Source organism: Pseudopipra pipra, chromosome 5 (assembly GCF_036250125.1).
Source record: "Pseudopipra pipra isolate bDixPip1 chromosome 5, bDixPip1.hap1, whole genome shotgun sequence".
NCBI classification, from domain to species: Eukaryota; Metazoa; Chordata; class Aves; order Passeriformes; family Pipridae; genus Pseudopipra; species Pseudopipra pipra.
Window position 1 is genome coordinate 41,119,888 of NC_087553.1, and position 14,988 is coordinate 41,134,875.

The 14,988-nt window shown below is 38.1% G+C and overlaps 1 protein-coding gene across 13 annotated transcripts in view; it reads left to right on the forward strand.

Moving 5' to 3' along the window:
* Positions 1–14,988, forward strand: part of GRIP1 (glutamate receptor interacting protein 1) — a 314,452-nt gene that overhangs the window by 230,824 nt on the left and 68,640 nt on the right. For 12 of the 13 annotated variants that reach the window (XM_064655739.1, XM_064655744.1, XM_064655745.1 and 9 more), the window contains 5 exons: positions 3,647–3,782; positions 4,718–4,863; positions 8,306–8,389; positions 9,251–9,326; positions 10,678–10,823. In XM_064655739.1, coding sequence (XP_064511809.1) covers positions 3,647–3,782; positions 4,718–4,863; positions 8,306–8,389; positions 9,251–9,326; positions 10,678–10,823 — 588 coding nt within the window. Of the gene's footprint in view, positions 1–1,724; positions 1,975–3,646; positions 3,783–4,717; positions 4,864–8,305; positions 8,390–9,250; positions 9,327–10,677; positions 10,824–14,988 lie in introns of those variants that run through there. The other variant, XM_064655735.1, reaches the window with a different exon arrangement.

A 14,988-nucleotide genomic window follows, 5' to 3' on the forward strand; every position in this document is an offset into this window, starting at 1 on the left:
CCTATAGTCTGCCAGATTGCAGAGCAGGTCATAGTATTACTACACCAGCTGACCTGGCTGCAAGTCAGGCACATGCAGTTATGATATTGCAACAGCAAGCCTAAGAGAAGCGTCTGGACCGAGAATTTAGAAAACGGCAGCAGTGTAATGTTTTCTTTAGAATTCAGTTGCAGCATGTGCTTCACCTTTCAGAACTGGAAATTTAAAGGAAGCTCTTTAGAGCAGAACCTTTCTTTTTCATCTTATGCCTGCCTGTGCATGCAAGTATGTGTGTGTGTACAAGTATGCATCTTTGCACTCCCCTTGCCAAGCCATCTCCAGTATTCAGTGGGATTCCTGAACCCCATGCTGAAGGTGGGTGGATGCCAGGAGAGCTGTAGGGTGACTGGTGCAGCATAGACAGCTGTGTGCCTGGGATTGCCCCTGCAGCTGCAGGAAGCAGTGCAAGTCCTGGGGCAGTCCTGAAACCCTCTCCAAGCCAAGGGAAGGCAGGTCCCAGTGTGAGCTTGTAAATTATAAGAAATCCGGAAATAACCTCTTTGCTTTCCTTTCTAATGCTAGCTATGCTAATATTATTAGCAATGTGGGAGTACATGTAGGAAAGAACACACTCTAGAATCTTCTAACTAATTAGGAGTTTGCTGGTTGGCATAAGTAATGAATTGTGAGTGAGGTGATACATGAAGTAGTTTGATTTTTAACCCACAAAGAGTAACATAGGATTGTCTTAAGTAGAGAATAGAGACTGACCTTGATGCAGTTGCGTGTTAGATTGGTAATGAAGTCCCAGGATTGTTCTGATATTGGGCATTTCAATAATACTCCAGTGGGATTAGTCTGTAATAATAATGCCAAAGCAATGCAGATGAGTAAACATGTAATATATAGTATTATAAGAACAGTAATCATGTGCGATTTAAGAAAGCAAAGATGAAAACCAGAGAGAGAGGGGTATCAAATGGACCTGGTTCAGAGCCCTTTCAGGGATAACAGTCTCTTATAAGCAAAACCAGCTTAGGTAGTTTGATTTCTTCCTGATATGATTATGTACAACAAAAGCTACAAAATCCTTCAGAGCAACAAACCTAATGAAACTACTGTGCATGCCTAGATGACCTTATCTGTCAGTTAGCAATGAGCCTTTCACACCACACCTCCCTTGCAGTGTTGGTGCATCTTTCCTTTCTGCCTACCAAGGAAAAGTGTCTAGAAGTCTCTGTTCTGTTGGCAGAGGTATACAGAAATTTGTCAGAATGGTGAGCAGGAAGGAGCCTGGTCATCACTTTCCATATCAGTAGTTGAAGGGAATTGTAAAACTGTTAGCCAGCTTAAAATACTGCATGGATCATCTGTTCCACATGTCACTTCAGGCAGCAGAGTATTTCCCAGAATTGGATTGAAAACTCAGAACCTATATAAAAGATCAAAGCACATGACAGTATTGTGCTGCGGCAAAAGATTAGGCATGTGCAATGCATTGTTGATGTCCCATATACACATTCTGGCAAAATATTCATTAAAAAAAATAAAATCTTAGATGGTTCCTGAGAACCAGAGTGCACTACTGAGAAGTAAAAAGGAAGGATTCCCTGGGAGATGGAGTGAGAGGAGAATTCTCCTTTTGACTCCAGATCTCACGATTGAGTAAACTCTGAATAAACATGTGTCACTCAGTAGCAAAGCTCGTCAGGTTGCATCATGGGTGCAAATATACAGTAATTTTGGTTTCAATAAGTACCATGTCTAACTCTTGTGATCCTTATGAATACTTACAGGTTTTTATAAAGCTGAAAGCAGCATTTTGGCCTCTCTACAGCTATGTAACGTGTCTGCATGTTCAGATGCAGGTAATCACATCTGTTCTTTCTGAACTGTTAAGAAGGCCAGATGTGAGTAAACATTGTGGAATCTCAACAGCTTCCAAATGGTACCCAAATGGTGGTTTGGTGTCAGCCAAGTTGAAGAATGCACCAGGTAACTATGCTGCTGTCTGCTTCTGACGACCCATGCTGCTGACTGAATACACTGCAGAATTTTGTCTTAATAGAAGCTTTATAAGCATAGAAGAATTCTTGCCCAAGCACTTAAATCATGCTATATAATGATAAAAATGTGAATAACTGAAGTGGGATCATCATCCGCTAGAATGGAAATGGCCTGACAGCCACCTGGAAAGGAGCAGGAACATTGCATGGCATGATTCTACATTGGAAAAAGATTCAGTAGTTAATTCCATTAAAAGTACTACCAAGGATTACCGGACTGTCCACCAGGACTGGAGGCTCTTCTGAATGCTTTCCTCTGTCTGCCACCATTTCCTCAAATACAGAGGTGATGGTGGTAGGTTTGGCAATTCTTGTTCTGAGCAGCCATTCTTCATATAAAGGTGAAAATGTATTAGGTCATCTTGTCAGTCATGTGAAAAGATCTTGGAAGAGCATTGCTGGTGTTTGTATAGTGCTACTTCTAGATGTTACTGAAGAACATTTGAATATATACAAGGAACTCACTTGTTTTTTTGGGTGGATTTTAGTCTTTAAATCTTATGCCAGCACAGCAAACTTCTAGTGCGGTGCAGGCATACTGTTTATTTGCAATGCATATATGATATTTTTAACTGACCAGTTCACCTGAAAGCTGCATGTTGATACTGAAAAGGACCAGAAAGATGAATGATCCTTTTAGAATTTTAATGGATCTTTAGGATTTTGTGCAGTTTTCCAGAATACCTGAGCAGCTGGTGGTTTTAATGGGTCTCCTCTGACTGAAAACAGTGGATATGAGGTATGATTGCCTCGTGGTTTTCCAAACAGTTGCAGTCTTGCTGGAACTGTGCATATGTAGATTATCTTATCCATCCATGTACAATAAAGGCATCTCTTTTTGAAAGTTTGGGGCTTTTTATTGCAGGTGACCTGCATTTGTTGATGTCTGTGGGATTAACTTAGCATTTTCCAATTATGCTAAATGGAGAAACTGCAGAAGAGGGTGTCTCAGACAGCATGTGATGGAAATTTTATATATACTTACAACTATGAAAGCCCTTCACCTACTTTGTACCTGTTCTGCAGAGATTGCAGAGAGTTACAGTGGAACTATATATGTGTAAGAATAAGGAATAAAACTGTTAAGATCTGATATATTTCTGTCTGGATTCTTGCTATGTTCAATCGTTTTTATTAACACTGACACCTACTAGTGGCCTCAAAATGAGTCTGAATCTAAAATTATAGTTTTGTTGTATCTTTGCATCTTTTACCCTTCTGTTTATTCAGTTGAAGTACTTTATAAAACACAGAGGTCAGAGGGAGAGAGCAGAAAATGAGAAAAGATAGCCTTCTTAAAATGCAAAACAAGTACCTTAGTTATAAGCATTGCCAGCCTTTGTATTTATTGGCTCTATATAGGATACCAGCATATTGGTATGGTTTTTAATAACCTTTTACAGATCATATGTCTCAAGATTTATCTGTATGCAGACCTTTGCGCACAGTACTTGTGAATTGTAACATAAAGAATCTCCAGATGTACGTGTTATTTCTTATTAACACAGAATGATTTTCTAGGGAAGTAGATGACATATGAGAAAGGCAACATCTGTGCTATTACTTAAATCTTAATAATGTCAATAATTTTCTTTCAACAGAGGAATTCAAGGGCTCAACAATAGTTGAATTAATGAAAAAAGAAGGCACCACCCTAGGGCTTACAGTATCGGGGGGTATTGACAAGGATGGGAAACCAAGAGTATCTAACCTTCGCCAAGGAGGAATCGCTGCTAGGTAACCACATCTCAAGCCACAAAATGCATTATAAGATGTGATTGCTTCGAAAATATGTACCACATCAGAAAGGTCACTAAAAAATATGTGACTGGATGCATCTATAATGGCAGCCCATCACACTGGAGAACCTCATAGGGAAATGGCAACAGCTGGTCCTCCTCTTTGCTCAAGGCCACTTCGATAAAAACTAGAAATACCAATGAGATATTTGGAAGTCATCATGAGACTAATGATATTTATTCTAAATTATATATGTTTTATTTCTCTGTTTTATTGTCCTTGAACAAAAATTTGAGAGAAGTAGCATAACGTACTGTGGGGAAAAAATAAAATGGAAAAACTAAGGGTAGTCCTACCGTAATTTATTTATTTTTTTTAACTGTTCATCAGCTGGTTTTAAGATTAAAAAGACTCTAAATTCATAGCTACCTTGATTACTACTACAGTGGAAAGAAAAAGCTGTTATTCATGAGTGAGACAAGTTGAAATATAAAGGTTGAACTGAAGCACTCCAAGTAACCAAGCAGAACATATGCTTTTGGGCTGTGGCCTGTGTCCTGTAGCTGTGATGTTAACTGCAAAGGCAACTACTGTTTTGGACACTTTCCAAAGAGAGAGAGAGAAAGATAGGGACATGAAGAAGATGACTTCCCAGATCCTGTGTCCAAACCAGTCCCATCATCCAACTCCTTTATTGTATAGCTGGTTTTGTACATCAGAAATTAATAATGCAACAATATTCTTCTTTTAGTATTTAACAAGATAGATTAGATTATGATCTTAAAATGCCACTTTCTGTTAGAAAGTTCAACCTATTTTAATCCAGATTAATGGAAAAAGTATTTCGTACCGTCACTAAACAGTACTTTTAAAGGATTTAGTTTGGTCCAGAAGATCTGTCTTTAACAAAAGGAATATATACTTTTCCCTAGGAGTGACCAGCTGGATGTAGGCGACTACATCAAATCTGTGAATGGAATCAACCTGACCAAATTTCGCCACGATGAGATCATCAGCCTGCTCAAGAATGTTGGTGAAAGGGTTGTGTTAGAAGTGGAGTATGAGCTGCCTCCAGTCTGTAAGTAATCGCAGAGCAAACTGAAACCTATGCAGAATAGCAGATGTTGTCAGCAGTGAGATGGGTATGGTTGATGACAGCCATTTTGGTAATGATTGGGTTTTTATGTTCTATTTTTATTTTTTTCTGTGGCTTATTGCAGTGTGTTGAAGCAGTAGAAAAGAAATGGCAGTACAGGGGGATGCTTTCAGATGTTTTAAAAGCATGAATCCCACCAATGACAGAGCAGAGTTGTCAATCTCCACTATTTTATTTTTTTTGTTTGCTTGTTTGCAATTTTGAATACTGGAAATCAGTTTGGGTAGATTCTGTGGCAAGAAAATCCTTGTTACAGTAAGATCTTCTAACATGAGACTAGTGAATATCTGCTAGTTCTGCCTCTGCCTTTTCCTTGTGTCTCTTCACTTGCAGCACCCTTCCTCTCTCCCAGATAAACAACATCCTTTGGGACTTTTTAGTCTTTTCTGATGTCACTTTCAGGCAACATTTCATTTCTAGAGCAGAAGACCCAGAGGGGTAGGCCATGAGGATACATAAACTTGCAAGAATTGTGTGACTGAAACAAGAGCTTTCACTGAGCAAGATTTTCTTCAAAATATAAATTTATGCTGACACTAAAGTCACAGAATGCTTCTGAATGTTTTCCTTGCCTCTCCTTTGCTCTTTCTTATGTGCTTATGTCTATAACAGTGTGTCTATAGGAGAAAATCAATGCAAATTGAGTCTATCAGGAATGAAGTGAAAGCTAGAGAAACAGAGAGTTGGAAACCTGGGACCTAAAGTGAAGGAGTGGAGTGAGTGTCAGGTGGCTTCCTGGCACCAAGGAGCTGCATCAGTCACACCTTTAAAAGGGTGTGTGCTCCTTCATGCTGCTCACTAGAGGGGAGAAGATGCCGTTTGCTGGTGTTTGGCCAGAAAAATCTGGAGTCAACTAGGAAGTTCATGCTCCCTTAAATAAAGAGTTTCATTGTAATAGAAGCCAAAAAATCCATCACTCTCTTCAGTATTTAGAAGATGATGGCCTCCCCACAACTTTCTAGCAGCTGGAGGGTTAGTCTAATTACATATTTGGTGGTTTTTAGGACCTCCTGACAACCATCTTAATATGCTTTGAATGTTCTCTATTTAGTGTTTGCTTGTGGTAGCAGAACTTCATGTTCTAAAACACAGAATCTGAGTTAATGAAGTTAGCCGAGTTCTGAGTTACTTTGCTGCAGATGTATTTGTTTTACCAGCATTAATTGGTTTGCATTTATTCAAGTGGGCTTTCTTTTGTTTCATCCCCTTTTAGCATATGTGCCACTCTTGTCCACTGAAACAGGATTTTGACATGCTAAATTACAGTAGAAATTATAACTTTTTTTTAAGTCCTTGGAATTTCTGATGTCTTCATACAAGCATAGATAATGGAGATAATTAGCAATCTAGTTGTTTCCATTAACTTCTAGTGAACAGGCTAGACACAATGCTTTCGTTACACACAGAAGGTTTCTGGTAAGTCATGTGGTGAAGTCCTGGCACCTCCTTCCTGGCCCCCATACATAATGAAATTCTACTGTTGTTCTCATGGTTGCCTCCTCAGAGAAAGGACTATCATGGTTTCAGCATGGGGTAATGTCAGTCATTTAATAATGATGGATTAAATTTGGTTTAGCACTGGTAATCTCCCTCTCCCTAGTGCTTCTTTCCATGCCTGGAAATGGTCACAGCAGCTAGTTTCAGCACGAGCCACCTCAGTGTTTAAAACAGGAGTACGTGTCTCACACCTGTCTTTTACTGTTGGTAAGGGTTAAGGACTTCTTTCCAGTACCAGGCTGAGGCTGGGGTGGAAGGACAGCCACCTGAGTGGCTGTTGCCCAAGTGGAAGGATGCTACATGCCAATCCTTGCTGCTGAACTGTAGATTTTGTCTGTCCTCAGTGGAGGTTACAGGCACAGCAAACAGAGCAAGAAGCACGGATTCGTCTTGAGCTACACGCAAGGCCGCTTCCTGTTGATAGGAATGAAGGCAAGAGTTGTCTACTCCTCCCCATAATTCGGTCCTTTTCAGTCAGTAAAGTGTTTCTAGCTGAAAAGGAAACAACCACATGGACTCAGTAACACAATCCTGATCTTCAAGCTGTAGCAGGAATTACTGCAGCACAGAGCAGTGCTCGGAAGGGCCATATTTCACCTGCTTTCTTAAGGAAATGAGATTTATGTGATTTCACTGGGTGGTTCTCCTGGGTCCCTGCAGTAACTTTTTTACTGGGATTGAAAAGCTTTAAAAAAAGTACATTACAGTACATGTCCTGGAAATAGACACTTGAGCAAGTCCCTGAGTAGGGGAGTCCTCAGAGAGAGAGGCATACAGTGCTGAGGGGGCACCACTCTTCTGGCACCTTTCATGGCTGGCAGCACATGCAGGGTAGCTTGTGGCGTCCGTTTTCCCTTCAGGGTATCCTGATGGGGAAACTGGTTATTACAGGCAAAAACATTAAATAACATAAGTTTTCATTAGTTCTGCTACTCACAGAGCATGTATTTTATAGAGATGGGTTGGTTTGGTGGTTTTTTTAACTTCGTGTGTTGTGCTGTTTGCAGTATTTGACTGGAAAGTAGGAAGTGTGAGTGCGTGAAATTTTACCCACTGTCTTTCTCCCTTCAGAAAAGAGAGTTCGTAGGCCATGCCAAAGTTTTTCCTGTAAAAGCTAATAGTAAACTGTCTGCTGGTCTCTTAACAGCAGTGATTTCAAATTCTACAAAGTGGATTATCACACCCAAATGCATTGGTCTGTGCATTAGGCTTCTCACCCCCTAATCCAGCTGTGCACCACTCCTTTAGTGCTTACAGAGAAAACACTGAGTAGACTAGAAGTCAAAGAATTCTTACACTCACCAGTGATGAGGGAGCTACATTTTGAAAAAGAAAAGAAAAATCCTTATTATACAAAACACATTTTGTATCTTAATTTAGTAATCTGAGATTAGAAATATTAGAGATACACCCCCAAAATGTCAATTGTCTTTGCTTTATGCAATAAAAATAAATGTTTTCATAGCTGAATAACAAGCTTAATAGGTAGCTCTAAGAATTTCAGTTGCCATTTTTTTCTCACTGTGCATTTCCATATTTTCTAGCACTCTTCTGTAACTACAAGAAAAGCAAAATTATGCCATAATTTAAACAGCAAGACTCAAATTCCTCACCCGTTACATGCATCTATGTCTCTTTTCCCAGACCATTGGCACTTTGCAAAATATCTGGTCCAACATTCTCTCAAAAAGAGAATGAGTTGTGTTGATTACAAGTCTTCCGTCTGACTGTTTTGTAATTCAGTCTTTCGAATTTAATGACCCAATATCTATCTTAAATTGTAAAAGGTGTAAGTCTGCATGTATAATTAGAAAAATACTAATAATTAAGTTTTGAATTCTTTTTGTTTTATTTGTTTTTCTTTTAGCTGTACAAGGATCCAGTCTCATCTTTAGAACTGTGGAAGTTACTTTACATAAAGAGGGGAACACTTTTGGATTTGTAATAAGAGGTGAGTTACTGTTGAGTTTGAACCCTTTGTATTATCTAAATAAGCAAAAAAGTGATAATTTTTTATGATACTCAGAAATACGTAAGGATTTATGGCTTAAAGTTTCTTAAAGTCAAAGTATTACCTTTTCCATACTTTCATGTACTGCTTTTATGAACTGCTCTAATTTTTGATTATGGAAGAACCTTAATTAAACTATTTGAAGAAAACATGATAAACTTCATTTCACATAAGACCAGATTCTGCTACATACATTCTACTACCTGAAATCAGCAGAAAGGTCATATTTCTTAAAAAAGATTTACATGTAGTATTTGTATAAATTAGGCAGGAAATCTGATTAATCATGATGATAGCCTGAATTGTGCAACTAAAATATTATCACTGACTTAAGAGAACAGAAGAAAATATAGAACTGTTAAATGATGTACCCCAATGACGCATTATCATTTTCTTCAGGGAAAACCTTTTTTTAATTATACATAAATTCCCTAGTGGCCACTCATTCTGAGTATATATAAAATAAGGGTGTTCTTTTTCTCTGTGCTGTAAACACTACAGAGCAGTAAGTGTTCACACTGAGATCAGATTTGCAGAGTAAAAGTTCTAAGAAAAAAATATATATTTATTAAGAATCATTCCATAGAAATGTTTTTTAAAGATTCATCTATACATAGAGTAAGTTGATTTTATTTAAGTTTAAATTCAGAGGAGGGTGATATTAATAGTTTGGCCATTTTTTGATCTTTTTAACCCATCTGTAAAGGTTCATGCTGCAAGATTTAGGTTTGCCTGTTGGAAATGAGCTTTCATAAAAACCATAAAATGAAGGTGTATGTTCTCTCACTTTTTCCTTTCTAGGTGGAGCACATGATGACAGAAATAAATCTCGTCCTGTTGTAATAACATGCGTTAGACCTGGAGGGCCTGCTGACAGGTACACTTCATCTTTCTCTGTAGTACATGTGAAAGAGAAATGGAGAAAGGTGAATTATTTGGGACAGAAGTTAAGATTTGGAGTGAAATAGATGTATTCAAACTCAGTCCATTGAAATTCATGGTTTAGCCTTTAATTGTTGTAATAATTATAACAACAAGAACAGTAATGGGCAACCACAGAGGCTCAGCATGCCATGGTGTGTATGAACTTTAATTTAGAATCTTGCACATCAGACTTTCTCATTAAATGCTTTCAAAAATTAACCCAAAATAATTAGAATAAATGCCTGCAATAGATCAGAGCACATTTTTTTGCATCCTTCAGATAAATGGTGTAGCTCTTAAATATGCTTTTTATACTCTAACACTACCATCTTTTTCTCTTGCAATTCAGAATAATACTGTCTTGTGTTTGAGTGTTGTTGCATTATTCTGTTAAGATATTTGTACATATCTGCATGTGAGTTCACACATAACGTTGCCTGGACAACTTCTGTGTACAGATTTATGTTTTGGACATATTTGTATGTAATACCATTTTATATTTATATCACTTTATTTCTGTGTACAAACTATATTTTCAAAAATGGCACTCATGTCCTTAAAACACTCAAGAAACTCAAAGGGCAGTTTCTGTAAAGCAGACTGATGTTCTGTAGCCTATGTTGACATTTTTGACATTGGAAATGTTAATTGAGAAGAAAATGCTTCAAGAGAGCCTCTCTTTTGTTCCATGGCTTTCTTCTCTCCATCATCCTTGTTTTTCTCCATGATTCTTAAGCTGACAGTGTTAGTACTTCATTTTCTATTATAATTCTGAATAGATTATGAGATATGCCTAGGAGACAGTGTAATAATTTAGAGCCAAATTATTTTCGGGTAGGAAGAAAAGAAAAATGGAATTATCCAAGTAAGAGATATTTTAAAAGAAAATGAATGGACATTCATGTTTTGCAATCTGTTTCTGCACTCGTGTTTGCACCTCATGTTTGTTATTAAGAAAATATTGGAGGAAGAGATGTTTGTGTATGTATGAAAAAAGAGTTGTGTGGACAAGTCAGAAAGCAAACATATGTTGGAGCAGACGCTATACTTAGTTGCAATTTAATGTGACTTGATTATTTCGCTATGTGGTAAGCTGTTTTCCAGTCACTGACTTTCCAATTAAAGCAATTTCCTTTCCACTGCACCCTCTGAACATTCTCACTGTCAAAGTAAATGTTAAGTGTTAAGGCACGAGGGGTGGATGTCAGGGAGGGTTCTAGAGAATTGCTTTGCCTAAAAATGGTATTATCTCCAAATCAATTTTTCTTATATTAACAAAGATCATTCCTTTAATGTCCCATCAGAGAGGGCACAATCAAACCTGGGGACAGGCTACTGAGTGTTGATGGGATCCGACTGTTGGGAACAACACATGCTGAAGCTATGAGTATTCTCAAACAATGCGGGCAGGAGGCGACTCTGCTGCTTGAATATGATGTCTCAGTGATGGGTAAGTTGAGAAGTGGGGCTTTAATTCTGGGAGCCATCTGTGATGTTTTGCTGCCTGTTCTTGATGAGCTATTTTAGAAGCGATTGTGACCTGTTATGCTTCTAGTAGCACTGCTATTCCCTTCCGCATCGTGTCATTAATCTCGGGTTCAGAAGGAGGTGAGCGGTATTTCACTGTAATTTAGCATTCTGACATTTCGTGGTTTGTAGAGTGAAACCATAGTGTGGATTCTAGCAAAGTAACTTTTCTTTTCCAGTGACTAGTTTATAATAAAGGTTAATGAAGTGTAAGCATTTCTATGTCACATGAAAGAGGGAGTATACTTGCTCTAACAAGAATTCTTTTGCCTTTTGCCAGTGCTGCTAGATGGCCAAGACATAATTAAAAAGTCATAAGACTGCCACATAGAAAAGAACAAGGAAGAGAAAATTTGTTAAGAAATGCAGAGGTGACAAACCACAGCTTGAAAAATGAGCTTACACTTTATACAAACTTTTATTGAACTCACTGAAAATGTGGAAGATTTCTCTGGAAAGTCAAGTAGAGAAGGTGATTTTTAACAAGAGATTTGGCATTGAGTTGTTTCCACTTGTTTTGGAAGTTGTCATATCCCCTCCATTTTTACAAGATACAGAAAATTCATGGCAGCAAGAAATAGAAATACTCACCAGTCAGACTAAAAGATTTCTTCTCTGTTTTGGGATCCTTCTCTTTTTTTCCTCTTCATCTCCACATCAGGTTTCTAACCTAGCAGTAAAGCAGCGTCCTAGGGATTTGCGAAATAGCACTGTCAAACTTCAAAGTCTTGGAAAAGATTAATGCTGTAAAGAATAATGTCAGGTATTTGTTTATTCTGAAACAGCCCTCTATTCTTCTCTAAGACACAGATTTTTTTTTTATTACAATATACATCTCTATTTACTTAACTACGAAGAACTGAAGTGGCAGGTTTGTCTGGTGTCTGGCAGGCCTAATGGACAGTTGTACAGATCCAGAAAGGTGAAGACAGCTCAGACGAGCTCTAGTTCCTGATAAGAACTAGAATTTATATGTTTTCATTTGTTTGTTCTTTTTCTTTAGAAAATGACGGATGGCCAAACCCTGTTTATCATCACAGTTAAAACAAGATTCTTTATACTCTACTTTCTCTAAAAGTGAGATCTCACTGAAAAATGAACCCCTGGCTTTAGACAAAGTTCCCATTTCATTTCAGAGAAAACTCCCATCCCCATTCTCTTGTATACCCAAAGGAGAGAGTCAGCCTCCATTTCACCGAGGATCTTTTAGAAATCTTTGCAGGTTTTTGTGAGAAGACCACATGATGAAAAGGTTTGTTGTGTTCTAAATTGCAGCTTGTTCAAGGCAGGAACCTTTCTTCAGTGTTGTCTGGATAGAGCTCAGTGCATGAGCATGCAGAACTTTGTTTGAAGTTTCAGGTTTATAAATGTAAAGGTAACACCTACCAGTTGGTCTCTCCCTGTCATTTTCTCTCTGAATAAACTCTCTTTTGTTCTCAGCAACAAATCTGGATTTATCATGCCTGCCTTCCTGGCATTGAGTGTGTTATTCTACGGAAATTTAAGGTGGTAGAAGAATCTGAGACTTGTGGAGTCAGAAGGAAGGAAGGAAAAGGAAATCAAACACTGGGAAATATATGGGATTGCGGTCCACCAGAGTTTGCAAGAAGAAATAAGGAGGAATCCAGTAGACTGGCTTTCGAATGCATTATGATTTTTTTAGATTTTACCTAGTCCTAGTAGATTTTAATTTTTTTTCCAATTTGTCTATCCTGCATAGTTTTCCAGCAGTAGTGTGAACAAAGAAAATTGTTGGAAAGCTCTCTTCACTTTTTGCAGTTACATTATGACCGTGGTGCAAAGGCTGAAAATCATTCATCCTAATCCATTGATTCCTGGCCCAGGAAAACTTTGCTGATTTGATTCTTCTCTTAGTTCTGCTCAAGAGCAGTGAAGTCAGTTGCGAGTAACAAGAAAGGGAAGAAGGACATGACCCATGAAGAAAAATTTAAGAATTGCAGAAATGTTACTAGGTTCCTCAACTCTTATGTTACCCACAAACTATTTGTAATGCTAAGGATTGACATGAATTTGATAATAGGCTAAAAGAAGAGAAAGGTCATTGAGTAAGGTCACTTATCAATAACTGATGCTTGAAACTAGATTAGTAGGTTAGCTTGCTTGGGTTGGGGGCAGTAATCCAAAAATTACATAAAAGTCTGGTGTATTCTGTAGGGTCCTCCTGGTATAAACTTGTGAGAATATATTACTCCCAGAGATATAATTATAGCATTATTTGCTTTAATATCCTCTCTTCTGTTAGTGGATGGTTATATCCTGTAAAGTATCATTGTGTGTGGCCAGAACTGGAAAGAGCCATAAAATACATTCTGATAGCGTGAAATTGGAACTTGAGTTGAAAAGGTTAAACTAGATGAAGAAAATAATCTTGAACTGTTTTTCAGCTACAGTCCTGTAGTGTGTAACTGACTTTTCTTACTCCTGTAAGCATAAGCTGTTTCAGAGGTGCTGTATTTCTCAAAGTTTAGTTCCTTTGCCTTAAGTTTTCAAGAGGTCACTTGGGAAGCTTGTACATTTTATTGTTTCTGGAACCTAGACAAACTTGAGTAAAAAAGGCATCAAGGGGTTCTGTGCAGGGTAATCAAGTGTGTATATAATGTAGATGTGGCTATTCTGGTTGAACTCTCTGGGGTTACACTTGTGCTTGCTTAAGTACCTCCTGAACAATTTTGCTCAGCTGAGTCCTAGGAAATAAACGTGTCAGTTCAGCTTCTTGGAAGCTGATGAAAATGTTTCCAGGTTGGTGTGGGCAGTGTACTGCTGTGTAGTTTCAAAGAGACTTTGAAATAGTAGTTTGGAAATACCAAGATAATCTCTAAAGAAAATAAGAGCACATAATTTCTGAGAAAATAATTTGTAGCCTGATAAAAATTACATTTGAAGTTGTGGAGGTTGCAGTCTTTCCAAAATACCTCCTGCACTTCAGTGTTTGCAGAGGAGATGGATATGGTGACTTGCTCTGCACCCAACTGTGTGGAAGTAACAATATCTGTGTGGGCTTTATCACTTTTCTGTGTAATCCTTACACCTGAATTGTCCAACCTTTCTGGTCATATGCATCACCTATTTTCATCTAGTAGTGGAAGAGGTCTGAATAGTACAACTTCTCTGTGCTCTATGATTACACCTGTGCCCCTCATTTTGTGGAGGAGGAGTAGAGGCAAGGTGGTGGCTAGCAGTGACTTGCTACGACTGTCAAAATAATTTTGCAACCTGAATCTTCTCTTGTGGCAACCAAATAGCCAATATTAATTCCCAGCTATAAACTTAAGTTGGGAAGACTTGAAGTTCTTACTGTTTGGCAGCAGTCGGGATGAAGTATCCTAATGAGCTGCTAGAGTTGGAATGAGAGTGAGAATTAGAATGCAACATTAATAATGAACTACAAACAGAGGTTCTCAATACCCCTGTCTAAAACAAGAAATAAAAGTTATCACTACATTGAAGCTGAGCAGAGGCAGTTTCCTTTCAGGTTTTCCAAGATTTGCCATAATGCCACTTGGCTCTGTGTTGTCTCTATAATTGAGGTTGCGCCTGCTTCAGTAGTATTCCATAATAACTCTGAAAGGGAGCATTCAGACAAGTTCAAAGGTAATGGCTACCTTCAGTTGAAATTCTGACCTATAACATTTTTATGTATCTCTGGTTTCATAAGTTGATGATGATGAGCTTTTGAGCAACCTACTTTTTAATTCTTGGATGTTCCTGCTGGGGTAAACTTTGAATCAAGGATACTGTAGTTAAACAAAACTCATATCTTTTGCCAGGACTTTGGTACAAAAGGAAGCTTTTCTTAGCTGTCTGCACCTGTGACACACAACATCTTTCTCTCTCATCTCTTTACTGGGTTAGTTCAAACCACTCTGTGCTCTTCAGGAATGAAGGAACATATTGCACGTTCAAATTCCATATGTTTCTCTGGCTTCTTTAACAGTTCTTGCACTTACTTGAGCTAGAATAGATTTGCTGGAACGTGGCACCCTGTAATTGCTCTACATGAAACAGATACAGTCAGCTTATTTTTTTTGTCCAGGTCTACCAGAGTCACTCTGGCACAGAACTGGTCA